Source organism: Gallinula chloropus (genome assembly GCF_964237585.1).
Source record: "Gallinula chloropus genome assembly, chromosome: 2".
Classification (NCBI taxonomy): domain Eukaryota; kingdom Metazoa; phylum Chordata; class Aves; order Gruiformes; family Rallidae; genus Gallinula; species Gallinula chloropus.
The window spans coordinates 163,031,018-163,056,276 of NC_140086.1; the positions used below are offsets into that span (position 1 = coordinate 163,031,018).

Genomic DNA, 25,259 nt, shown 5'->3' on the forward strand with positions numbered 1-25,259 from the left:
GACAGGAGCCATCCAGAGGGATCTGGACAGGCTGGGAAGGTGGGACTGGGTGAACCTGATGAGGTTCAACACTGAGAAGGGTCAGGTGTTGTGCTTGGGCTGGAGGAATCCCAGACACAGACACAGCCTGGGAGAGGAGCCCCTGGAGAGCAGCCCTGCTGAGAAGGACCTGGGTGTCCTGGGGGATGAGACACTTCCCATGAGGCAGCAGAGGCTCCTGCAGCTGGGAAGGGCGATGGGATCCTGGGCTCCATCAGCAGAGGGGGGGCAGCAGGGACAGGGAGGGGATTGTCCCTCTCTGCTCTGCCCTCCCCAGCTGGAGTCCTGTGTCCAGAGCTGGGGCCCAACACAAGGAAGATGTGGGGCTGTTGGAGAGGGGTCAGAGGAGCCCCGGGGATGCTCAGAGGGCTGGAGCAGCTCCCCTAGGGAGAGAGGCTGAGGGAGCTGGGCTGGGTCAGCCTGGAGAAGAGAAGGCTGTGGGGGGACCTCACTGCAGCCTCCCCGTCCCTGAAGGGACCCCAGGACCAGGAGGGGAATCAGCTCTTGGGCAGGGCAGAGACTGGCAGGACAAGGGGCTGGAGTGAAGCTGGAGGAGGGAAGGGGGAGAGGAGAGACTGGGGGGAAGTTCTGTGCAGAGAGAGTGGTGAGGGGCTGGAAGGGGCTGCCCAGAGAGGGGGTGGGTGCCCCGTCCCTGGGGGTGTTCCAGGCCAGGTTGGCTGGGGCCCTGGGCAACCTTGTGTAGCTCCAGGCCTGGAGGTTGGTGTCCCTGCCTGTGGCAGGGGGTTGGAGCTCTGGGACCCTTGGGGTCCCTCCCAACCCAGACCAGTCTGGGATTCTATGGTTGGGGGGTGGTTCCACCACCACCACCACCTCTCCATCCCTCATCCCGCCGCGCTCCGCTGCACCATTCCCTCCCTGCTCACCCCTCCCTGCTGCTCTCCCAAGGTGGAACACCACGGTGCAGACCTTGGTCGCCTCCTACGAAGCCTACGAGGACCTGATGAAGAAATCCCAGGAGGGGAAGGACTTCTACACCGACCTGGAGGGCAAAGCCACCCGGCTGCTGGAGAAGGCGCGCGCCGCCTGCCGCGCCGCCGAGGCCAACCGCCAGCAGCTCCTGGAGAGGTGGGGGCACCCCAGCACCCAGCTACCTGGGGTGGGGAGGGAAAGGTGGGGCTGGGGTCCTCAGTGGGACACCCCCTGGGAGGTGGGAAGCCCCTTTTTAGGGTGGGTTCCCCAGTGTGACACCCCCTGGGAGGTGGGAAGCCTCTTTTTGGGGTGGGGGTCCTCAGTGTGACACCCCCTGGGAGGTGGGAAGCCCCTTTTTGGGGTGGGGGTCCCCATTGTGACACCCCCTGGGAGGTGGGCAGCCCCTTTTTGGGGTGGGGGTCCCCATTGTGACACCCCCTGGGAGGTGGGAAGCCCTTTTTTTGGGGTGGGGGTCCCCATTGTGACACCCCCTGGGAGGTGGGAATCCCCTTTTTGGGGAGGGTCCCCGGTGTGACACCCCCGGGAGGTGGGAAGCCCCTTTTTGGGGGGGAGGGTCTCCAGTGTGACACCCCCTGGGAGGTGGGCAGCCCCTTTTTAGGGTGGGTTCCCCAGTGTGACACCCCCTGGGAGGTGGGAAGCCTCTTTTTGGGGTGGGGTCCCCAGTGTGACACCCCCGTGGGAGGTGGGAAGCACCTTTTTGGGGGGAGGGTCTCCAGTGTGACACCCCCTGGGAGGTGGGCAGCCCCTTTTTGGGGTGGGGGTCTCCAGTGTGACACCCTCTGGGAGGTGGGAAGCCCTTTTTTTGGGGTGGGTTCCCCAGTGTGACACCCCCTGGGAGGTGGGAAGCCCCTTTTTGGGGTGGGGGTCCCCAGTGTGACACCCCCTGGGAGGTGGGCAGCCCCTTTTTGGGTGGGGGTCTCCAGTGTGACACCCTCTGGGAGGTGGGAAGCCCTTTTTTTGGGGTGGGTTCCCCAGTGTGACACCCCCTGGGAGGTGGGAAGCCCCTTTTTAGGGGATGGGCAGTGCTGTGGGTCCACCATCTCCCCTGATGGTGGTGGTTGGGGGGGGGTTTCTCTCGCTGCTGGTGGCCCCACAATGACCCCCTCTCCCCCCCCAACCCCCAGGGAGATGAAGAAACACCCCCCCCCTCGTCCCACGGCCCCCAAGCCCCCCCTGCAGAAGAAGCCCCCGGAGCTGGAGCCCCTGGAGCTGCCGCTGGTGCTGCCGGAGCTGCCCGAGGAGCTGCGGGCTCTGCCCCCCGACGTGCTGGCCGGGCACCTGGCCCGCCTGCCCCCCCCCTCCCTGGCCGCCCTGGCCGCCCCCCCCCGCCCCCCCGAGCCCTTCGTGCCCCCCGAGTCCTTCGTCCCCCCCTCTGGGCTGCCCAACGTGCCCCCCCCCCAGCCCTTCGCCCCCGCCCGCTTACCCGGCCCCCCCGCTCTGCCCCCCACCCTCCCCGGGCACTACCGCTTGCCGGGGGTCCCCACCTCAGCCCCCGGCCCCTTTGCCCCCCCAGCAGGGGTGCAGCTGCTGCCCCCCTCGGCCCCTCAGCCGGCCGGGCCCCCCCCCTCCGGTGCCCCCCAGCTGTTCGCGGGCGCCCCGCTGCTGCGCCCCCCGGTGCAGCCCGGATACGTGGGACCCCCGGTGCTCCCCCCACATTCATCCCCCCAGCATCACCCCCCGCCCGCAGCCCCCTACGCCCTGGGCCAGCCTGGGGGTCCCACACCCGGCCCCCTCGTCCCCCCGGCTGCCCAGCAGCGGCTGGGGGGTCCCGAGCCGCCCCCCGGGGCCCGGCCGGCCACCACCACGGTGGACAGTGTCCAGGCGCCCATCTCCAGCTGTGCCCCCCCCCGCCTGCCCGGCCAGGGCCCCCCCGTGCCCCCCGGCCCCTTCCTGCGCCCCGGGGGGGCCCCCAGCCCCTTTCCCTACACCCAGGGGGGGCCCCAGCCCTTCGGGCAGCCGGCCCGGCCCCCGTTCCCTCCCGGGCAGCACCCTCACTCCTTCCCCCTCACTCCACAGCTCCAGCCCGGGGGGGAGATGCCCCCACGGCCCCCGGCCCCCCAGCAGTTCCCCCCCGGCCCCTTCCTGCCCCCCAGCAGTGCTCAGCTCCCGCTGCCCTTCCAGCAGCCCCCCCGGCCCCCCCTGCCCCCCCAGTTCCCTCAGCAGCCCTTCACCGGCCCAGGGGGGCAACTGCCCCCCCCAGCCTCCGGGCAACCCCCACTGGCCCCCCAAATTTACCAGCTCCCAGGGCAGGATAAGCTGCCCCCCCCGCACACGGGGGCTCTGCCTTTCCCCAGGGCCCCCCCCGGGCAGAGCATCCCCCCCGGGCAGCCCCTTCACACCACACTTGGGGGGCTCCAGCCGGTGCCCTTTGGCCCCCCCAGCAGCCAAGTGCCCCCCGGGACGGTGGCCATGGGCCCCCCCCCAGCCAGCCAGGCCCCCCCCCACCACGTTGCCCCGTCTCCCAGCCCCGGTTTGAGCCAGGTGCAGAGCGCGGCCGTGGTCCAGGGCCCCCTGGTCCCTTCCCCAGCCCCCTCCCCACAGCCCGTCCCCAGCTCGGGCAGCACCCTGCCCCAGAGACCCCCCCCATCGCTGACACCGGGCGCAGCCCCTCTCCCCCCAGGCCCTGGGGAGGCCCCGTTCCAGCGTCAGAGCTCCTCCACGGACGACCTCCTGTCCTCCAGCCCCGAGAGCCAGCACGGCGGCTCCAAGGCGGCCGTGGGGCTCCTGCAGCCCACCAAGGCCGACGCCAAGGAAGGCCAGAGGCCCAAAGCCGTCCAGCTGATCGAGAACGACCCCTACGAGAAGCCAGAGAGTGTCCTGCGCCTGCTGGAGGAGCTGGAGCGCTTCCGAGGGCTGGTGGAGCGGCTGGAGCGGCCGGGCCCCGCGCCGGAGCTGGACGGCATCTGGAAGGAGCTGCAGGACGCGCAGGAGCGCGACGCCCGGCAGCGCTCCATCGCCATCGCCCGCTGCTACTCCATGAAGAACAGGCACCAGGACATCATGCCCTACGACAGGAACAGGGTGGTGCTGCGCTCGGGCAAGGACGACTACATCAACGCCAGCCGGGTGGAGGACCTGTCGCCCTACTGCCCCACGCTCATCGCCACCCAGGCCCCGCTGCTGGGCACCGCCGCCGACTTCTGGCTGATGATCTACGAGCAGAAGGTCTCTGTCATCGTCATGCTGGTGTCAGAGCAGGAGCTGGAGAAGGTAGGAGCGTGGGCTGGGCACTGGGGGGGTTGCAGCTTGAGGGGGGTTGGGGGACTGGGACTGTCCGGGAGACAGCGGTGTGGCCAGGAAGGCCAAGGGCATCCTGGCTTGTGTCAGAGCCAGCGTGGCCACAGGGCCAGGGCAGGGCTTGTGCCCCTGGGCTGGGCACTGGGGAGGCTGCAGCTGGAGTGCTGGGTCCAGTTGTGGGCCCCTGAGTCCCAGCAGGAGCTGGAGGTCCTGGAGCGTGTCCAGAGAAGGGCAACCAGGCTGGGGAAGGGGCTGGAGAGCAGCAAAGCTTGCGAGGAGCGGCTGAGGGAGCTGGGGGTGCTGAGCCTGGAGCAGAGGAGGCTGAGGGGAGCCCTTCTCCCCCCTGCCCTGCCCTGCCCTGCCCTGCCCTGGCAGGAGGGTGCAGAGAGGTGGGCGATGGTCTCTGCAGCCAGGGGCCAGGAGCTGGGAGGAGGGGCAATGGGCTCAAGCTGCCCCAGGGCAGGGTCAGCTCAGCTGGGAGGGCAAAGTTCTTCCCTGGCAGAGTTGTGGGGCTGTGGCACAGGCTGCCCAGGGAGGGGCTGAGTCCCCAGCCCTGGGGGTGTTGAACAGAGGGGAGATGAGGTGCTCAGGGAGCTGGGTCAGCACAGGACAGGGATGGTTGCACTCGGTGGGCTCAAAGGGCTTTTCCAGCCTGGGGACTCTGGGATCCTGTAATCTGGGAGGTCTCCACTCCTAGGAAGGCTCAAAGATAACCATGAAGCTTTTAAAACACGAGCTCATCACCCCCAGTCTTGGCTGGGGCACCAGAACACACCAGAGTCTCAAACATCCCCCAGGATAATGGGACAAACAGTTGGATCTGATGGGCTTAAAGGGCTTTTCCAACCCTGGGATCATCCGTGACCCATCGCTGGGAGGAGGGGGACACAGTTTGGTGGGGTGTTTATGGGGTTTGGGGTGCTGAGCAGGCTGCTTGTTCCCTCCCACAGCAGAAGGTGCTGCGTTACTTCCCCCCTGAGCGGGGCCAGCCCATGGTGCAGGGTCCCATCACCCTCATCCTCACCGGGCTGAAGGTCGCTCCCACCCACGTGGAGAGAGTGATCACCCTGCAGTACCGAGACCAGAGCCTCAAGCGCACCGTCATCCACCTCCAGTTCACATCCTGGCCTGAGCTGTATGGCACTGGGAGGGCAACTGGGAGGACTGGGGGGGGGTGGGGGGGTGGGTCACAGGGGTCTTTCTGCTGTGGGGGGAGATTGGGGGGGGGGTTGTTTGGCTGGAGCCTCGTGGGACCCCTGCACCACTCCTCTCCGAGGAGTGGTGCAGGGGTCCCACGGGGCTCCAGCCCCAGCATGGGGAGGGGGTTTGGGGTAGTCCTGACTCCCCCTAGGGGGGGTTTGAGATGGGGTACCCCCCCTAAATGAGTGTTCCCCCCCTAAATGAGTGTTCCCCTCCCCATCCAGGGGTCTCCCAGAGAGCAAGGGCAGCCTCCTACGCTTCATCCAGGAGGTGCACGGCCACTACCTGCACCAGCGCCCGCTCCACACCCCCGTCGTGGTGCACTGCAGGTGAGCAGGGCTGGGGGGACCCAGGAAGGGTTTGGGGGTACTGGGGACCCCCCAATGGGCCTGTCACAGCTTTGGGGGGGGATCTTTCTGTCCCCACAGCTCCGGGGTGGGCCGCACTGGGGCCTTCTGCCTGCTCTACGCTGCTGTGCAGGAGCTGGAGGCTGGGAATGGCATCCCCGACCTGGCCTGGCTGGTGCAGCGGATGCGGCAGCAGCGCAAGCACATGCTGCAGGAGAAGGTGAGGGGGTGGTGGGAGGAGGGGGGGGGGGAAGCACCCACTGCTCCCCCCTACCTGGATTTTGGGGGCTCACACCCCTTTCTTCCTCTTCTTCCTCCTCCTCCTCCTCAGCTCCACCTCAAGTTCTGCTACGAGGCCGTCCTGCTGCACGCCGAGCAGGTGCTGCACCGCCACGGCGTGGGTGTCCCCAGGGCCCCCAACAGTGCCTCCCCCAAGGTGGGTGCAGCTCAGGGGGGCTGTGTGGGGTTTGGGGAGGGGCGGGGGGGTGTCCCTTCCCCACCCCACCCCAGGGGGCTCACAGCTCCTCTCTCCCACAGCTCTACTTCCCCCAGGACCCCCAGGACCTGGTGCTGGGGGGGGATGTCCCCATCAGCTCCATCCAAGCCACCATCGCCAAGCTGAGCATCAAGCCGGCGGGTACCAGCAGCGAGGGGGGCGCAGGGTGGGGGGCACCAGATCCCCCTCCCCAAAACGATGCCCCCAGTGATGCTGAGGTGCTGCCTGACGCCACCACGGACGGTGTCAGCACCCCCGAGCCCTCCCCACCGGGACCACCCATCCCCGAGCCCCCTGTGCCCCCCGAGAGCAGCCCCCCTCCTGCCGAGGGTCCTGAAACAGCTGGGGGGGGCCCGGTCGCCCCCCCTGTCGCCCCCTCCTCTTCCTCCCTGGAGCTGCTGGCGTCCCTGACGCCCGAGGCCTTCTCGCTGGACGCGTCCCTCAAGGGCAAACAGCGCATGAACAAGCAGAACTTCCTGCAGGCCCAGCCGGGCGAGGGGCTGCGCGGACCCCGGCCCAGCGACGACCCCCTCAGCATGCTCGACCCCCTCTGGACCCTCAACAAGACGTGAGGGGCTTTGGAGAGGGAGGGGGGGCACAGTGGGGGGGCTCCTACAGCCAGCCAGCCCCTGACCCAGCACTACAGCCCCGGGCGCTGCCACCCTCAGCCACCAGGTCCTGGGAGGTGGGGGGAATGGGGCACCCCAAGGTGGTGACAGCATTTTGGGGAGGGGGTGGGGGCCCTATCCCCCCCCCCCCCAGCTCTGTACAGCTCTGACAGTGGATTATTCTTATTTTTTTCTTCCTTTCCAGCTCTTTGCTACTAAAATAAAGAGGTTGATCTGCAGTGGGGCTGAGCTGGGGTGCTGGGGGGGGGTGAGGGGGTTTTGGGGGGAGGTCACAGCTCCTTGGGGGGGCTGGGTGGGGGGCTCAGCGGTTCCCAGGGGGGTTCATTAGGCTGCTTCTCGTTAGTTGTGTTTAATTGAGGCGTCCTCGTCCCCGGTACAAAACGCGTCGCGGTACAAAAGCGTCCCCTGTACAGCCCAAAGGTACAGCCGGGCTAAGGCCACCGCGGCGGAGGAGGAGGAGGAGGAGGAAGAAGAGCAGGGAGCAGCAGAGGAAGCTGCCCCACAGCCCTTCTCCCCACCCAAAAAAAAGGGGAGAGCACCCCTCCTGCCCCCCGGGGCGGGCGCTGCCTCTACAATCACTGGGAGCCGTAACGGGCGTTACAGGAGCGAGGAAGAGCGTGGGAGGAAGGCTCAGCACCCAGCTCTGGGGTCACGATGAGACTGGGGAGGGGGGGACAGACACAGAGCCCCCCGCCAGCCCCCATGGAGGACCCAGCCCCAGCCCCCATGGAGGAGCCGTGGGGAGATGCCCCAAGCTTGGGGTGCTGCCAGCCCACAGCTGGGTGCTGCTGCCCCGAGCGCTCCCAGCCCCTCCAGCACGGATTGGGGTGTCTCCCCTCACCCCCTGGGGAGGGGTCCCCCTGCCTCAACCCCTCCAGCACGGATTGGGGTGTTTCCCCTCACCCCCCCTCAGGGAGGGGTCCCCCTGCCTCAACCCCTCCAGCACGGATTGGGGTGTCTCCCCTCACCCCCCTGGGGAGGGGTCCCCCTGCCTCAACCCCTCCAGCACGGATTAGGGTGTCTCCCCTCACCCCCCCTCAGGGAGGGGTCCCCCTGCCTCAACCCCTCCAGCATGGATGGGGGTGTCTCTCCTCACCCCCTGGGGAGGGGTCCCCCCCTCTTCCATCCCCCCTGCCTGCTCCCGCCCTGAGAAGAGCCTCCTCTGGCCCCGCAGCGGGAGGAGGAGGAGGAGGAAGAGGAGGAGGAAGGTGCTATTGCTGCAAACTGGGTGCTGGAAGCAGCAGGCTGGGGGGTCGGGGGGGGGGGGGGGGGTCCTGTGCCCCCCCACCCTGACAGGGGAGGGGGGGCTGAACCCCAGCACAGCCCAGTTTGGTGGAGCAATGGCAGCACTGGGCCCCCCCCCGCCCCCCACCCCACTGTCCTGCCAGAATAAATAACTATATACAGCACATAAATAAATAGGGGGGGGGCTGCAGGGCCCCCCCGCAGGGCTGGGCAGCTCTAAGGCACGAGGAGCCCGAGCTGAGCACCCAGGTGGGGGTCAGCCCTGTGCCCCCCCCAATGGGACCCGCTGTGCTCGGGGCCCCCCTGGGCTGGTAGACAACCCCCCCCCCCCCAGCTGCTCCCCCTGGGTTGGGGGCTCACGCTCGTTGCCAGGCTGGGGTGAGGACCCTGTGGCCGTGGCCAAGGTGGGACATGCTGGGACACCCCAGCCTTGGCTTCCCCAGCACCCTGTGCAGCTCCAGGCTGGGGACACACCCACCAGACACTGTCCCTGCCTGGGCAGGGAGCAGGGGGTGCAGCTCAGCCCCTCAGCCCCATCGCAGCGCCGGGGCCATCCCAGCGACCACGAGGAAGAGGATGGGGAGCAGGGCGAAGAGGAAGGCCCCACGGACGATGAGGATGGAGCCACCCAGCCCTCATCTGCCACCGCTGCGCTCAACCATGGGACAGTCCTGGGTGCTGCCCCCCCACCCCCATCCCACCAGCCTGGCTGCAGCCGGGCTCTGGAGCCTTCCTCCTCCTCCTCCTCTTCCTCAGTCCAGCTTCTCCAGCACCGAGGGCACGTAGACCAGGCTGAGCTCGGTGCCGAAGTTGCAGACGATGGCGGCGTTCTCCAGCACCAGGATCTGCCGCGCCGGCTGCGCCTCGTTGCTCTTCCCCAGGTAGACGGTCTGGAGAAGGTCCCCGTAGCCGATGTCCCAGAAGGACACACAGCCCTGGCCACCCGTCACCAGCAGGTTGTCTGAGATCACACCCAGGCTGGCGCCACAGCCCAGCTCCTGCAGGGAGGGGAACAGCTCAGAGCCCAGCCCGGAGTGGCAGTGACACAGGATCAGGCTGGTGGGGTTGGAGGGGCCTCTGGAGATCACCCCATCCCACCCCCCAGAGCAGGTTCCCCTCGAGCTGCACAGGACAGCGCCCAGGATCAGGGGTTGGGATGGCTCCAGAGATGGAGGGAGACTCCCCAACCTCTCTGGGCAGCCTGGCCCAGGGCTCTGCCACCCTCCCAGCACACAAGTTCCTCCTCAGGCTCAGGGGGAACTTCCTCTGCTCCAGTCTGTGCCCACAGCCCCCTGTCCTGTCCCTGGGCCCCCCTGAACACAGCCTGACCCCTCCTCCTGAGCCCACCCCTCAGGGGTTGCTCAGCACTGAGCAGATCCCCCTCAGGCTTCTCTTCTGCGGGCTGAGCAGCCCCCAGTCCCTCAGCCTCTCTGCCCCAGAGATGTCCTGGTGCCCTCAGCATCCCCACAGCCCTTTGCTGTCCCCTCTCCAGGAGCTCCCTGTCCTTCCTGCCCCGGGGAGCCCAGCCCCACACCCCCTGTTCCCCACGAGGCCTCCCCCGGGCAGAGCAGGGGGGCAGGAGACCCTCCCTGCCCTGCTGCCCACCCCTCTCTCCATCCCCCCAGGGTGCTGTTGTGTTTCTTGGCCGAGGGCAGGGTGCTGCTCACGCTCAGCCCGGTGTCCCCCGGCGCTCCCAGGGCTCTTCCCGTCCCTGTCCCGGTGCCAGGGGTGGTTCCCCCCTGGGTGCAGGACCCTGCCCGTGCCCTGGTTGAACCCCAGCAGGTCCCTCCCTGCCCAGCTCTCCCTGGATGGCAGCACGGCCTCCTGGTGTGTCAGCTGCTCCTCCCAGTTTGGTACCAGCACAGACTGGGTGAGGGAACACCCCATCCCTTATCCCAGTGGGTGGTGGATACATGGAGCAGAGCTGCACCCAGGGCTGACCCTGAGGAACATCAGCCAGACCCTGACACCCATCACGACCCTCTGGCCTCCATCCCTCACCCAGGATCCCCTCAGCGAGCTGGGGCAGCCAACAGAGAGGGTCAAACAGCGAGGCTGGCACCCCACAAGCCCAGCAGAGGTGGTCTGCAGGGTCTGGAGGGTCCAGCAAAGAACAGAAGCACCCAAAACCTTTCCCTGGCTGCTCCCCAGGTACCAACCTGCTGGATGGAATAGAGCTTGATCCCCGAGCTGCGGTCCCAGATGCTGATGATGTCATCCAAGCCGCTGCTGATGACGCAGGACGTGGTGCAGGTGAGGGAGGTGACGTCGCCGCGGTGGGCGTACATGTGGCTCACCTTGCTCCCTGTCAGCACGTCCCAGAGGCAGATGGCACCGTCCTGGCCACCACTGGCCAGCACCATGGTCTGAGGGGACACAACAAGGTCAGGAGGGGTGGGGGGTGGTGGGCAGCACCCTCCCCATCCCACCCTGCGGCTTCGCGGCGCAGGGAACGATCCCAGGGGCACAAGCCCTGCCCTGGCCCTGTGGCCACGCTGGCTCTGACACAAGCCACGATGCCCTTGGCCTTCCTGGCCCCCCGGGCACACTGCTGGCTCCTGGGCAGTCCCAGGCCCCCAACACCCCCAGCTCCTTCTCCCCAGCAGCTCTCCAGCCCCCTGCCCCAGCCTGTAGCGCTGCTCGGGGTCGGGGTGTCCCATGGGCAGGACTCTGCCCTTGGCCTGGTTCAACCTCATCCCCTTGGGCTCAGCCCATGGATCCAGCCTGCTCAGGTCCCTCTGAGGAGCCTCCCCACCCTCAGGCAGATCCACACGTCCTCCCAGCTCAGTGTCAGCCCCAGACTGGCTGAGGGAACATCCCATCCCTTCACCCAGGTCACTGATAAAGATGCTGAACAGAGCTGGACCCAGCACTGAGCCCTGGGGGTGCCACTCCTGACTGGCCTCCAGCTGGATTTGGCTCCATTCCCCACCCCCCTTTGGGCCCCCCATCCAGCCAGTTTCTAACCCAGCTGAGGGTCCCCCAGTCCAGCCCAGTAGTGGCCAGTTCCTCACTCAAAGGCTTTCCTGAAGTCCAGGCAGACCAACATCATCCCCAGCCTTCCCTTTGTCCGTTAAGCAGGTCACCTTGTCACAGAGGGTGATCAGGTTGGTATCAGCTTTAGTCCCTCTGCTGCCTGTTCTGTGGTCAGAACTGGGAATGGGGCTTCCCTGCTGTGGGCAGGGTGGGGAGACAGAGTGTCTCCAGGCAGGGAGGGTCACAGCATCCCACCCTGAGGGCACCGTGCCTCAGTTTCCCCACTGTGGATGGGAACAGGTGCTTTACCTGGTCCATATAGACAGCTGTGATGGCACCTGAGTGACCCTGGAGGGTGAAGAGGCAGCACGAGTCCTCCAGGCGAAACACCTGCACAGGGGCAGAGGGGGATGTGAGGGGGGGGGGGCTGTGTCCCTCCTGCCCCCCACCATGGCCCCCCACAACGGCACGTGGGGCCAGTCACAGCTCATGGACACAGAGACATGGGGAAGGGGACTGATGCTGCTGGATGGGGAGAGGGGAAGAGTGGGGCTTGTTAATTAATTGGGAGGTGAGGGTGAATGGGGTGTGAGTCCCTGCACAGGCTGCCTGGGGTGGGGGAGTCCCCGTCCCCAGGGGGGTCACAGCCCCACAGATGTGGTGCTTGGGGATGGGGCTCTGGGTGAGGGGTTGGGCTGGATGCTTTGGAATGGATTGAAGCTGAAGGAGGGGAGGTTTAAATTGGACGTTGGGGGGAAGTTCTGTGCAGAGAGAGTGGTGAGGGGCTGGAAGGGGCTGCCCAGAGAGGGGGTGGGTGCCCCGTCCCTGGGGGTGTTCCAGGCCAGGTTGGCTGGGGCCCTGGGCACCCTTGTGTAGCTCCAGGCCTGGAGGTTGGTGTCCCTGCCTGTGGCAGGGGGTTGGAGCTCTGGGACCCTTGGGGTCCCTCCCAACCCAGCCCAGTCTGGGATTCTATGACTTTGCCCAGGGAATGATCCCACAGCTCAGACAGGAGCTGCCCAGCTCCCAGTCTCTGCTACCCACGGGGTCCCTGGTGCTGGTGGGGTGTGGTGAGGCTCCTCATACTGGTGGGGGGAGCACAGGGAGCAGCACAGGAGCTGCAGGAACAGGCAGCACCCGCTCTGCGGGACAAGCTGACAGCCCAGGGGGGCAGCAGGAGGGTGAAGCCCCCCAGAGCCCCCCCAGCACAGGCAGCCCCTTACCCGCAGCGTGTGGTCCTGGCTGCCGGTGACCAGGCGCCCGGCCGCTGCCCTCAGCGCCGTGATGGGCTTGTGGTGGGCGCAGGACACGGTGTGGGTGAGCTGGCAGCTCACCAGGTCGCTGCTGCTGAACACGGGGGAGGATGGGATGCTGCTCCTGCTGGCAGCTCCTGGGGGAGACACAGGGGGAAGCCTGGAATACTCACTGGGAATGGAAACCCACGGGCACAGCTTAAGGAGAGGTTCAGTATTTGGGGAAGTCCCAGGGTGAAGAGCAGCTGGTACAACCCTAAATCCAGACTGGAGAGAGTTTCTGGGAGGTCCTGGAGGTTGGGAGCATCCCAGAGTCCCCAGGCTGGAGAAGCCCTTTGAGCCCATGGAATCCAACCATCCCTGTCCTGTGCTGACCCAGCTCCCTGAGCACCTCATCTCCCCTCTGTTAAACACCCCCAGGGCTGGGGACTCAGCCCCTCCCTGGGCAGCCCGTGCCACAGCCCCACAACTCTGCCAGGGAAGAACTTTGCCCTCCCAGCTGAGCTGACCCTGCCCTGGGGCAGCTTGAGCCCATTGCCCCTCCTCCCAGCTCCTGGCCCCTGGCTGCAGAGACCATCGCCCACCTCTCTGCACCCTCCTGCCAGGGCAGGGCAGGGCAGGGCAGGGGGGAGAAGGGCTCCCCTCAGCCTCCTCTGCTCCAGGCTCAGCACCCCCAGCTCCCTGAGCCGCTCCTCGCAAGCTTTGCTGCTCTCCAGCCCCTTCCCCAGCCTGGTTGCCCTTCTCTGGACACGCTCCAGGACCTCCAGCTCCTGCTGGGACTCAGGGGCCCACAACTGGACCCAGCACTCCAGCTGCAGCCTCCCCAGTGCCCAGCCCAGGGGCACAAGCCCTGCCCTGGCCCTGTGGCCACGCTGGCTCTGACACAAGCCAGGATGCCCCTGGCCTTCCTGGCCACACTTCAGGCTCATATAGAAGTGGAGAGGAAGGAGGGATGTGGCAGAGCTGCCCCTGGAACACACAGCTCAACCTCCAGACCTGGAAGAAAACCAGTGCTCAAGAAGCTCTCCCTGTAGAGAGCTCTCCCTCCTCCTCCTCATCCCACCACAGCATCCCCCAGCAGTGGGGAGGTTGGTTATCATGATGGTTTATGGAGTGGGTGTCAGAGCTCCAGGCAGCACCCAGCACGCTCAGGTGGCCACTCACCTCGGAACTGCAGGTGGTTGAGGGACGTGTGTGTCTCCAGGGAAAAGAAATCCAAGGAGCCATTCAACCTGGCAGCCACGATCCTGAGGGAGAAACAGGGGGAGACTGAGAAGGGGGAACCCCTCCTGCCCACCCAAAGGCAGCACCCCCCTCCCCAGCCACTCCACTCTGTGAGGGAGAGGGATTGGAGAGGAGATAAACTGGGAGATGGAGGTGCCAGGAACCAGGGGAGGGACCCAAAGGCCCCAGCTCCCAGCCCAGAGTTATTCCAGCTCCCAGAAAGATGGAGTATCCATAGGAAGGACAGACCTGGATGTGGGAAAGCTCGCTCCACCATCCCATGGGAAGGAGGAGACTTCCCAGGGGAGCCTCTGCCATTGATCCCACAGCAGGAGGGTTGGAGCTGGGGTGCTGGGTGACACCCAGGGTCCCCTCCCTTTGTAGGACACCAGCAACACCCTTACCTGTTGTTGAGGAAGACGAGCGCTGTGATGCCAGACTGACCTTCCTCGTTACTGCTACGGAGGGTCCCCTCAATGGCATCCCACACCTGGAAGGAGAAGGGGTGGGTGACCCAGGATCTGGTGACTCAGGGATCTGGGGAACAGCTCATCCTCCCCTGAGCTGCCTGAGCTTAATGAAGGAGCCAGGAGGCAGCTCCCACTTAGCACTAGGGTTCATCATCATCATCATCATCATCATCATCAGGATCTCCAGCATCCTCATATCCACCTTACAGCCCAGCAGCCAGTCCCCAAGGGTCCATCCTTTCCTTTGGCAGCAGCAATGATGGCTGAATTCTGTTCTTCCTCCCCACAAAACCCCCCCAAGAGCTGCAAGGGCCACAGCACCAGCCAACCTCCCCAAGGACACGACCCATGTCCTGCCCTGATGGAGCTCTGGCCCCATCTGCACAGCATGGGGCTCCCCACAAAGGGCAGGACACAGGCTGACACTGAGCTCTGCCAATTAGCAGTGTTTTAATCAGTGCTTGGGGATCCACAGGCCTTTCTGGACCCATGGTGAGAGGAGCAGATGTTCCCTCAGCCAGTCTGGGGCTGACACTGAGCTGGGAGGACGTGTGGATCTGCCTGAGGGTGGGGAGGGTCCTCAGAGGGACCTGAGCAGGCTGGAGCCATGGGCTGAGCCCAAGGGGATGAGGTTGAACCAGGCCAAGGGCAGAGTCCTGCCCATGGGACACCCCGACCCCGAGCAGCGCTACAGGCTGGGGCAGGGGGCTGGAGAGCTGCTGGGGAGAAGGAGCTGGGGGTGTTGGGGGCCTGGGACTGCCCAGGAGCCAGCAGTGTGCCCGGGGGGCCAGGAAGGCCAAGGGCATCCTGGCTTGTGTCAGAGCCAGCGTGGCCACAGGGCCAGGGCAGGGCTTGTGCCCCTGGGCTGGGCACTGGGGAGGCTGCAGCTGGAGTGCTGGGTCCAGTTGTGGGCCCCTGAGTCCCAGCAGGAGCTGGAGGTCCTGGAGCGTGTCCAGAGAAGGGCAACCAGGCTGGGGAAGGGGCTGGAGAGCAGCAAAGCTTGCGAGGAGCGGCTGAGGGAGCTGGGGGTGCTGAGCCTGGAGCAGAGGAGGCTGAGGGGAGCCCTTCTCCCCCCTGCCCTGAAACTCAACTCGTTCTGAAAGATCCTCACTGCAGGAGGTTTAAACTTCCAATGAACCTGCAGAACCTGAGTCACCCTGACAGGACTCCAGCTCATCTCCCTTGGTTTCAGGACCGACCAGCAACATCACCCAGCAACCTTCAGGCTTCTTCAAGAGCTGCTCTTTCCCAGCACTAACACAGAGTGGTTTTCCCTCTGCCAAGAACCTCCCTGGAAAAGGACAACCCGTTCCATTTCCCAGCTCATGAAGCAGTGAAGTGGATGAGCAAAGCACCCAGCAGTGGGGAAGCTGCTCTGGATACTTCTCAGACCAGCAGTTGGTGCTCACACACCCTACACCACAATTCCCAGCCTGTTCCAAGCTGGAGCACTGCGATTCCCAGTGCAGATGAGGAGTTTCTGCCCTGGGATCCAGCCCAGCTCCTCACCTCCAGCTTCCCGTTACTCCGACCAGCCACAATCAGGTTCCCTTGCAGGTCCAGGCTCCAGACTGAGCTCTCCAGGTCTCCTCCCCAGGAGGGGAAAGCCGAGGATTTCTCAAATCCCATAAAAGTCTCATCCCCCAGGCTCCTCCTGCGGCTGCCGCAGGCTCCCTCCTCCACCCCACAGCCCGGGGCGCGGGGACCGCCGCCCCCCACGCAGAAACCAGCTTGTCCATGTGGGGCTGGGAGGCTGGTGAAGTTCCCACAGCTGGATGTGCCGTGTTCCTCGTAGGCTTTGCCAACCAGGCTGCCAAAATCATAGCCAGCTGCCTTCTGGCGACCGCCCACGGCCCGGAGCCGCGGCTCGGAGTCCGCAGCCTTCACCTGCTCCGAGAAGTTGGTGTCTATGAGGGACGTGAGGTCGGGCTGGTCGCAGAAGAGGGGTGGCTGGGGGGGGCTGAGGAGTCGTTTGAGCTGGTGGCTGCTCTCCAAGGGCTCGTCCAGCCCGTTCTTCCCATCAGGACTCAGGTCCCAGCTTTCCTGGTAGTCGAAGATCCCGCTGCTGTCCCTGCGGAGCCTAAAGCAGAGTAAGGGTCAGAGGGTCCCAGACTGGTCTGGGCTGGGAGGGACCCCAAGGGTCCCAGAGCTCCAACCCCCTGCCACAGGCAGGGACACCAACCTCCAGGCCTGGAGCTACACAAGGGTGCCCAGGGCCCCAGCCAACCTGGCCTTGGACACCCTCAGGGATGGAGGTGTTCCATGGAGGGAAGTGCTGCCCATGGCCAGATCCCAGAATCCCAGAATCCTGGGATGCCCATGGCTGTCAGGGATCCATGAGGCCCCTTTGCTCCCCTTGGCCTCCTCTTCTCCAGGCTGAACAACCCCAGGGCCCCAGCCAACCTGGCCTGGAACACCCCCAGGGACGGGGCACCCACCCCCTCTCTGGCCAGCCCCTTCCAGCCCCTCCCCACTCTCTCTGCACAGAACTTCCCCCCAGTCTCTCCTCTCCCCCTTCCCTCCTCCAGCTTCAAGGTTGGTTCTCCCACCTCTACCACCCAAGAGGTCCCTTTTCTTCCTGGGGAGCCCAAAGGGCCCCAGAGCAGGCACAGTGTACCTGGGTTTGGGAATGACAGTGAGACAGTCTCCAGTCTGGGCGTCCCACACCCGGATCTGCCCCACCAGGCAGCAGCTGACCAGCAGCATCCCATCGCTGGCCAGGCACTCGATGTCCTGTGGAGGAAGAACAAGGAGGAGTGGATCCACGTGTGGCTGAGGACTGGGAGAGGGGAGAAGCTGTGGGTCAGATCTACGTGGCTGGGATTGGGTGAGGACACCTCTGCGTGGGGTCCTCAAGGGGCTCTGGGGTGCTGCAAGACAAACAGACTCTGTCTGTCCTCCCTTCCCTGACAAAGTCTGGCATGAAGGGATGGTGGGACCAGGAAGAGAGGGGTGGGTTCTCCAGGAGACACAGCACGGGGTCTCCAAATCCACCTGAGCACTGTGGTTCCTCTCAGCATGGGGAAGAACACCATGGATGCTGCCAGCACTGGAAACATCCCTCAGGATTCCAGGAAGCAGGAAAAGAGGGATGCAGCAGGAGTGAAATACTGGGAGTCCAGAGGTACCAGGCTGGCTGGTAAAGCCAAGGGCTGGACCTACAGAGGGGGTTGTAAAGGTGGTGGTGGAAGGCTCTGAGCAAACCCCAGGAAGGAATGGGAAAGTCCTATGGGAGATGTCACACCATGATATCCCTCTGTATCACAGAACCACAGCCTGGGCTGGGCTGGGAGGGACCCCAAGGGTCCCAGAGCTCCAACCCCCTGCCACAGGCAGGGACACCAACCTCCAGCCCTGGAGCTACACAAGGGTGCCCAGGGCCCCAGCCAACCTGGCCTGGAACACGCCCAGGGATGGGGCATTATATATATAATTATTATTATATAGAGACATATTAAAATAGATACTCTATATAAATATACCTTTATAGATTAAAATAGAAACATATATCTATGTATTAAAATACCTTTATATATAAATATACATTTTAAATATAAAACATATAATATAAAAAATAGACATAAATGTGTGTATATATATATATATAAATATATAAAATAAATAAATAAAATCTTCCTCTCCATCCCCCCAGCTGGAGCCTCCAGGGCTGCAGAGCTGCTCCATCCTTCCTGAGGGTTAAATAAACCATGGAGAACCCAAGAGTCCTTGTAGGGATTTGCCCAGACCTACCATGAGGTGATCCCAGATTGCCTGGACCTACCTTGAGGTGACCCCTGATTGCCCAGACCTACCCTGAGGTGACCCCAGACCTACCCTGAGGTGACCCCTGATTGCTCAGACCTACCCTGAGGTGACCCCTGATTGCTCAGACCTACCATGAGGTGACCCCTGATGGCTCAGACCTACCCTGAGGTGACCCCTAATTGCCCAGACCTACCCTAAGGTGACCCCTGACTGCTCAGACCTACCCTAAGGTGACCCCAGACCTACCCTGAGGTGACCCCTGATTGCCCAGACCTACCCTGAGGTGACCCCTGATTGCCTGGACCTACCAAGAGGTGACCCCTGATGGCTCAGACCTACCCTGAGGTGACCCCTGATGGCTCAGACCTACCCTGAGGTGACCCCTGATGGCTCAGACCTACCCTGAGGTGACCCCTGATTGCCCAGACCTACCAAGAGGTGACCCCAGACCTACCCTGAGGTGACCCCTGACTGCTCAGACCTACCATGAGGTGACCCCTGATTGCTCAGACCTACCCTGAGGTGACCCCTGATTGCCCAGACCTACAAAGTGGTGACCCCAGATTGCTCAGACCTACACTGAGGTGACCCCTGATTGCTCAGGACCTACCCTGAGGTGACCCCTGATTGCCTGGACCTACCTTGAGGTGACCCCAGACCTACCCTGAGGTGACCCCTGATTGCTCAGACCTACCCTGAGGTGACCCCTGACTGCTCAGACCTACCCTGAGGTGACCCCAGATTGCCCAGACCTACCCTGAGGTGACCCCAGACCTACCCTGAGGTGACCCCAGACCTACCCTGAGGTGACTCCAGACCTACCCTGAGGTGACCCCTGACTGCTCAGACCTACCCTGAGGTGACTCCAGACCTACCCTGAGGTGAGCCCAGACCTACCATGAGGTGACCCCTGAGCACCAGGGGGACGATCTCGGTCTCGGGCGGGGAGTAGCCGTAGTCGTCACAGGGCAGGTCCCCTCTCTTCCTCCTGCTGTGGGAGAGCCCGTTCTGCCCGTAGTTCTTGGGGCAGAACACCCGGTACAGGCAGAAGAGCAGGAGAACCAGGATAATCCCAGAGGCCAAGCCCAGAGCAGCCACCCTGGAGGGACAGACAGAGGGACACGAGGAGAAAAGAGAAGGTGAGATCCAAGATCCGTGGACAGAGCTGACTGGGAAAGGGTTCCACGTGCTGCTGGTCTCCAGTTGTTCAGGCTGGGAAAGGTTTCCAAGAACTACAGGGATTTCTGGAACATTCTGGGGTTTTTTTTTTTCTTTCTAAGGGGAAAATCACCCGTTTCCAGGTGGTTTCCAGAGTTTTCCATCAGAAAGACACCCAGAAACAGACAAACATGAGGAGGGGGTAACAGGAAGAGTGTTGAGTTCAGCACAGAGTCTGGGACACAGGGTGACCCTGTGCTCTCTGCAGGGAAGGAAAGTCCCTGGAGAACTGGCTGCAACACCCCAGAAAGCATCACTCAACTGTGGGGGAAGGTCTGTGCAGAGAGAGTGGGGAGGAGCTGGAAGGGGCTGCCCAGAGAGGGGGTGGGTGCCCCGTCCCTGGGGGTGTTCCAGGCCAGGTTGGCTGGGGCCCTGGGCAGCCTTGTGTAGCTCCAGGCCTGGAGGTTGGTGTCCCTGCCTGTGGCAGGGGGTTGGGGCTCTGGGACCCTTGGGGTCCCTCCCAGCCCAGACCAGTCTGTGATTCTATGACACCCCAAAATGAACTCCTGCCCCCATCACCCAGCACTATGGCCTGTAATGGAGCGTGTGTGGGGCTGACAGGAACGAGAGGGTAATTTAAAGCTGTGCCAGTGGGACCTGAGTGCTCCAGGATTGTACATGGAAGGTTTAGAAGTGATTCCTTGGAGCATCTCCCCTGGGAGGAAAGGCTGAGGGAGCTGGGGCTGTTCAGCCTGCAGAGAAGAGCCTGAGAGGGGATCTGATCACTGGTTCTCAAGAGCTGCAGGGTGGGAGCCAGGGGGCCATGGGCAGCCTCTGCTCAGTGTCTGTGGGGACAGGACAAGGGGCCATGGGCTCAAGTTGGAGCCCAGGGAGTTCCCCCCAATGTGGGGAAGAACTTGTTGCTGGTGAGGGTGAGGGAGCCCTGGGACAGGCTGCCCAGGGGGTGTGGAGTCTCCTTGTCTGGAGAGATTCCAGCCCCTGTGCTGGGGACCCTGCTTGGGCAGGGGGTTGGATCCCAGGGGCTCTGGGGGGCCCTTCCAACCCCCAAGATTCTGTGACTCTCTGAAATCCCAGAGTCACCAGGCTGGGAAAAGCCCTTTGAAGATCATCAGGTCCAACCATCCCTGTCCTGTGCTGACCCAGCTCCCTGAGCACCTCATCTCCCCTCTGTTAAACACCCCCAGGGCTGGGGACTCAGCCCCTCTCTGAGCAGCCTGTGCCACATGATTTGTTGTTCCCTTTTCTTCCCCTTTGCCTCCAGAAGAGCTAAGAAGAGCACCCCAAATCTCTGTGGGAGTTAAGGAACACAAAGGACTCCATTACTTGTAGAGAGTGACATCCTGGTGCCCCTGAGGCTTGGCTGAGGCCTGGTCAGGCTGAGCCTCAGCACCCGGCTTCCCGCTGCCCGCGGGCAGGAAGGGCTGGTAGCGACTGGCCTCCTGGGGATGCCGAACCTCCAAGGCCTCCCGTGGCTTCAGGTACAGAGTGACAGGGATGGCAGGAAGGATGCTGATGTATCTGAAGGAACAGAAAGGGGAGAACAGCTTAGGAACAACAGAGACTCAGCCCCCTCCCTGGGCAGCCTGTGCCACAGCCCCACAGCTCTGCCAGGGAAGAACTTTGCCCTCCCAGCTGAGCTGACCCTGCCCTGGGGCAGCTTGAGCCCATTGCCCCTCCTCCCAGCTCCTGGCCCCTGGCTGCAGAGACCATCGCCCACCTCTCTGCACCCTCCTGCCAGGGCAGGGCAAGGGGGAGAAGGGCTCCCCTCAGCCTCCTCTGCTCCAGGCTCAGCACCCCCAGCTCCCTCAGCCGCTCCTCGCAAGCTTTGCTGCTCTCCAGCCCCTTCCCCAGCCTGGTTGCCCTTCTCTGGACACGCTCCAGGACCTCCAGCTCCTGCTGGGACTCAGGGGCCCACAACTGGACCCAGCACTCCAGCTGCAGCCTCCCCAGTGCCCAGCCCAGGGGCACAAGCCCTGCCCTGGCCCTGTGGCCACGCTGGCTCTGACACAGAGAACTCACAGCAAAGGGCCCTGCAGAGTCTGGCACCCCTGCACCTTCAGGAGCCCCTGTTTAGGTCCCATCTGGAGCCAGCACCAGGCACACAAACACTCCCACTCAGAAGGACAAAGGACAGAAGACAGACAAGCACTGGGGGCCGACTCCAGACCTAGAAGCCCCCGTGCCCCCAGTACCAGCCCACTTGCCTTTTGGCCAGGGTGATGTTGTAGTAGCCGAAGAGGGAGGGCCAGTGTCTGAAGGAGAGCTTCCTCCAAATCTCCTCATCCTCTGCACCCCAGGTCACCTCTGCTTCTGTGCCAAGCTCTGTCTGGCCATTCCCTCTGCCCTCTGGTCCCTGGGCCCAGGAGTGCTGGTTTGGCTCCAGCCTGCTCAGAGCCTCCAGCCCTGACTTCTGCTCACGCTGCTGAGTCTGGTTTTCTGACAGCTGCAGAGGGTCCGATGGGAAGACTGAGAGATCGATCTTGGGGTCCCCAGCAGGCAGGACCCCTCCAGGAACGGGCATAGGAGGCAGACCTGCTTCCCCCAAAGGGCTCTGTTCGGTGACCTGTGACGTGAGGTAGGTGCGGAGACCAGCGGGGTCCGTGTACACCAGGATTCCAATCCAGATCACTGTCCCAGCCTGCACAGCATCAGCAAGGACACAGGAGAGCATCAGCAAACAGCCCTCACACTGCACCCCTGACACCTCCAGAGCTGCTCAGACACATCCCACGGTGCTCCATCACTGTCCTACTCCCAATGGATTCCTATCATAGAATCCCAGACTGGGCTGGGGTGGGAGGGACCCCAAGGGTCCCAGAGCTCCAACCCCCTGCCACAGGCAGGGCCACCAACCTCCAGGCCTGGAGCTACACAAGGGTGCCCAGGGCCCCAGCCAACCTGGCCTGGAACACCCCCAGGGACGGGGCACCCACCCCCTCTCTGGGCAGCCCCTTCCAGCCCCTCACCACTCTCTCTGCACAGAACTTCCCCCCAGTCTCTCCTCTCCCCCTTCCCTCCTCCAGCTTCACTCCAGCCCCTTGTCCTGCCAGTCTCTGCCCTTCCCAAGAGCTGATTCCCCTCCTGTTCCTGGGGTCCCTTCAGGGACGGGGAGGCTGCACTGAGGTCCCCCCACAGCCTTCTCTTCTCCAGGCTGACCCAGCCCAGCTCCCTCAGCCTCTCTCCCTAGGGGAGCTGCTCCAGCCCTCTGAGCATCCCCGGGGCTCCTCTGACCCCTCTCCAACAGCCCCACATCTTCCTTGGGTTGGGCCCCAGCTCTGGACACAGGACTCCAGCTGGGGAGGGCAGAGCAGAGAGGGACAATCCCCTCCCTGTCCCTGCTGCCCCCCCTCTGCTGATGGAGCCCAGGATCCCATCGCCCTTCCCAGCTGCAGGAGCCTCTGCTGCCTCATGGGAAGTGTCTCATCCCCAGGACACCCAGGTCCTTCTCAGCAGGGCGGCTCTCCAGGGGCTCCTCTCCCAGGCTGTGTCTGTGTCTGGGATTCCTCCAGCCCAAACACAACACCTGACCCTTCTCAGTGCTGAACCTCATCAGGTTCACCCAGTCCCACCTTCCCAGCCTGTCAGATCCCTCTGGATGGCTCCTGTCCTTCTGTTGTGTCAACCACACCACTCAGCTGGGTGTCACCCCCAGACTTGCTGAGGCTGCACTCAGCTCCATCAGTGATCAAGATCTTACAGAGAACCAGTCCCAAGACAGACGCCTGGGGACCCCACTTGTCACCGGCCTCCCCCTGGACCCAGATCCCTGAGCACCTCATGTCCCCAGCTTTGAACACCCCCAGGGGTGGGGACTCAGCCCCCTCCCTGGGCAGCAGAGATCGTGCTGGGGGGAAGAAGGATCCACAACAACAACAGGGGGGTTTCCCAGTCTGGGTTGGGGCAGCATCTGGAGGCAGGTAAGGGGCACGGCCCCGACATACCATAATGAGTCTCTGGGCCAGGCGGGTCCTGGCAAAGAAGTAGATGACCCTGAGCCTCTTGGGGAGACGCAGGTTCCTGAAGGAGGAGGGCTGCAGGGTGATGGTGTGAGGGGTGGCCGGGCGCAGCGCCGGCTGCCGCTCGTAGCGCTGGGACCGGCCGCTGGGCTTGGCTGGGGCCAGACAGGCTTCTGCGGGCAGCCGCTTGTTCAGGTCAGCCAGCTGCAAGGGAGAGCAGAGCCCTGAGAGCCAGGATCCCTGGGACACACCTCAGAGCAGCAGGATCCCTGGGGAGACACCTCAGAGCAGCAGGATCCCTGGGGAGACACCTCAGAGCAGCAGCTGCCCTTGGGAATGAGGTGATGGGATCCCTGGGAGACACCTCAGAGCAGCAGCTGCCCTTGGGAATGGGGTGATGGGATCCCTAGGGAGACACCTCAGAGCAGCAGCTGCCCTTGAGAACGGGGTGGGATCCATGGGAGACACCTCAGAGCAGCAGCTGCCCTTGGGAATGGGGTGATGGGATCCCTGGGGAGACACCTCAGAGCAGCAGCTGCCCTTGGGAATGGGGTGATGGGATCCCTGGGGAGACACCTCAGAGCAGCAGCTGCCCTTGGGAACAGGGTGAGGGGATCCCTGGGAGAGACCTCAGAGCAGCAGCTGCCCTTGGGAATGGGGTGGGATCCCTGGGAGACACCTCAGAGCAGCAGCTGCCCTTGGGAACGGGGTGATGGGATCCCTGGGAGACACCTCAGAGCAGCAGCTGCCCTTGGGAATGGGGTGGGATCCCTGGGACACACCTCAGAGCAGCAGCTGCCCTTGGGAAGGGGGTGATGGGATCCCTGGGGAGACAGCCAGAGCAGCAGCTGCCCTTGGGAATGGGATGGGATCCCTGGGGAGACACCTCAGAGCAGCAGCTGCCCTTGGGAACGGGGTGATGGGATCCCTGGGAGACACCTCAGAGCAGCAGCTGCCCTTGGGAAGGGGGTGGGATCCCTGGGGAGACACCTCAGAGCAGCAGCTGCCCTTGGGAACGGGGTGATGGGATCCCTGGGACACACCTCAGAGCAGCAGCTGCCCTTGGGAATGGGGTGGGATCCCTGGGGAGACACCTCAGAGCAGCAGCTGCCCTTGGGAATGGGGTGATGGGATCCCTGGGAGACACCTCAGAGCAGCAGCTGCCCTTGGGAATGGGGTGGGATCCCAGGGAGACACCTCAGAGCAGCAGCTGCCCTTGGGAATGGGGTGATGGGATCCCAGGGAGACACCTCAGAGCAGCAGCTGCCCTTGGGAATGGGGTGATGGGATCCCTGGGACACACCTCAGAGCAGCAGCTGCCCTTGGGAACAGGGTGATGGGATCCCTGGGGAGACACCTCAGAGCAGCAGCTGCCCTTGGGAACAGGGTGATGGGATCCCTGGGGAGACACCTCAGAGCAGCAGCTGCCCTTGGGAACAGGGTGATGGGATCCCTGGGGAGACACTTCAGAGCAGCAGCTGCCCTTGGGAATAGGGTGGGATCCCTGGGAGACACCTCAGAGCAGCAGCTGCCCTTGGGAACAGGGTGATGGGATCCCTGGGAGACATCTCAGAGCAGCAGCTGCCCTTGGGAATGGGGTGATGGAATCCCTGGGGAGACACCTCAGAGCAGCAGCTGCCCTTGGGAACGGGGTGATGGGATCCCTGGGGAGACACCTCAGAGCAGCAGCTGCCCTTGGGAACGGGGTGGGATCCCAGGGAGACACCTCAGAGCAGCAGCTGCCCTTGGGAACGGGGTGGGATCCCAGGGAGACACCTCAGAGCAGCAGCTGCCCTTGGGAACAGGGTGGGATCCCTGGGGAGACACCTCAGAGCAGCAGCTGCCCTTGGGAACGGGGTGGGATCCCTGGGGAGACACCTCAGAGCAGCAGCTGCCCTTGGGAATGGGGTGATGGGATCCCTGGGACACAACTCAGAGCAGCAGCTGCCCTTGGGAATGGGGTGATGGGATCCCTGGGGAGACACCTCAGAGCAGCAGCTCCCTTGGGAACAGGGTGGGATCCCTGGGGAGACACCTCAGAGCAGCAGCTCCCTTGGGAACAGGGTGATGGGATCCCTGGGGAGACACCTCAGAGCAGCAGCTGCCCTTGGGAATGGGGTGGGATCCCTGGGACACACCTCAGAGCAGCAGCTGCCCTTGGGAAGGGGGTGGGATCCCAGGGAGACACCTCTGAGCAGCAGCTGCCCTTGGGAATGGGGTGATGGGATCCCTGGGGAGACAGCCCAGAGCAGCAGCTGCCCTTGGGAATGGGGTGGGATCCCTGGGGAGACACCT

At 64.1% G+C, this 25,259-nt stretch overlaps 2 protein-coding genes across 2 annotated transcripts in view; one reads left to right on the forward strand and one right to left on the reverse strand.

Moving 5' to 3' along the window:
* Positions 1 to 7,117, forward strand: part of PTPN23 (protein tyrosine phosphatase non-receptor type 23) — a 19,049-nt gene extending 11,932 nt beyond the window's left edge. The window contains exons 14-20 of the mRNA XM_084260712.1: positions 946 to 1,125; positions 2,115 to 4,200; positions 5,178 to 5,362; positions 5,652 to 5,756; positions 5,856 to 5,994; positions 6,106 to 6,210; positions 6,312 to 7,117. Of these exons, the coding sequence (XP_084116838.1) occupies positions 946 to 1,125; positions 2,115 to 4,200; positions 5,178 to 5,362; positions 5,652 to 5,756; positions 5,856 to 5,994; positions 6,106 to 6,210; positions 6,312 to 6,842 (3,331 nt within the window). The 3' untranslated portion in view covers positions 6,843 to 7,117. The remainder of the gene's footprint in view (positions 1 to 945; positions 1,126 to 2,114; positions 4,201 to 5,177; positions 5,363 to 5,651; positions 5,757 to 5,855; positions 5,995 to 6,105; positions 6,211 to 6,311) is intronic.
* A 1,352-nt stretch (positions 7,118 to 8,469) lies between these two features.
* Positions 8,470 to 25,259, reverse strand: part of SCAP (SREBF chaperone) — a 44,490-nt gene continuing 27,700 nt past the window's right edge. The window contains 12 exon segments of the mRNA XM_084280022.1: positions 8,470 to 9,142; positions 10,304 to 10,510; positions 11,430 to 11,510; positions 12,341 to 12,507; positions 13,535 to 13,617; positions 13,999 to 14,084; positions 15,574 to 16,144; positions 16,682 to 16,797; positions 18,727 to 18,928; positions 20,332 to 20,525; positions 21,203 to 21,646; positions 22,950 to 23,168. Of these exon segments, the coding sequence (XP_084136148.1) occupies positions 8,897 to 9,142; positions 10,304 to 10,510; positions 11,430 to 11,510; positions 12,341 to 12,507; positions 13,535 to 13,617; positions 13,999 to 14,084; positions 15,574 to 16,144; positions 16,682 to 16,797; positions 18,727 to 18,928; positions 20,332 to 20,525; positions 21,203 to 21,646; positions 22,950 to 23,168 (2,616 nt within the window). The 3' untranslated portion in view covers positions 8,470 to 8,896.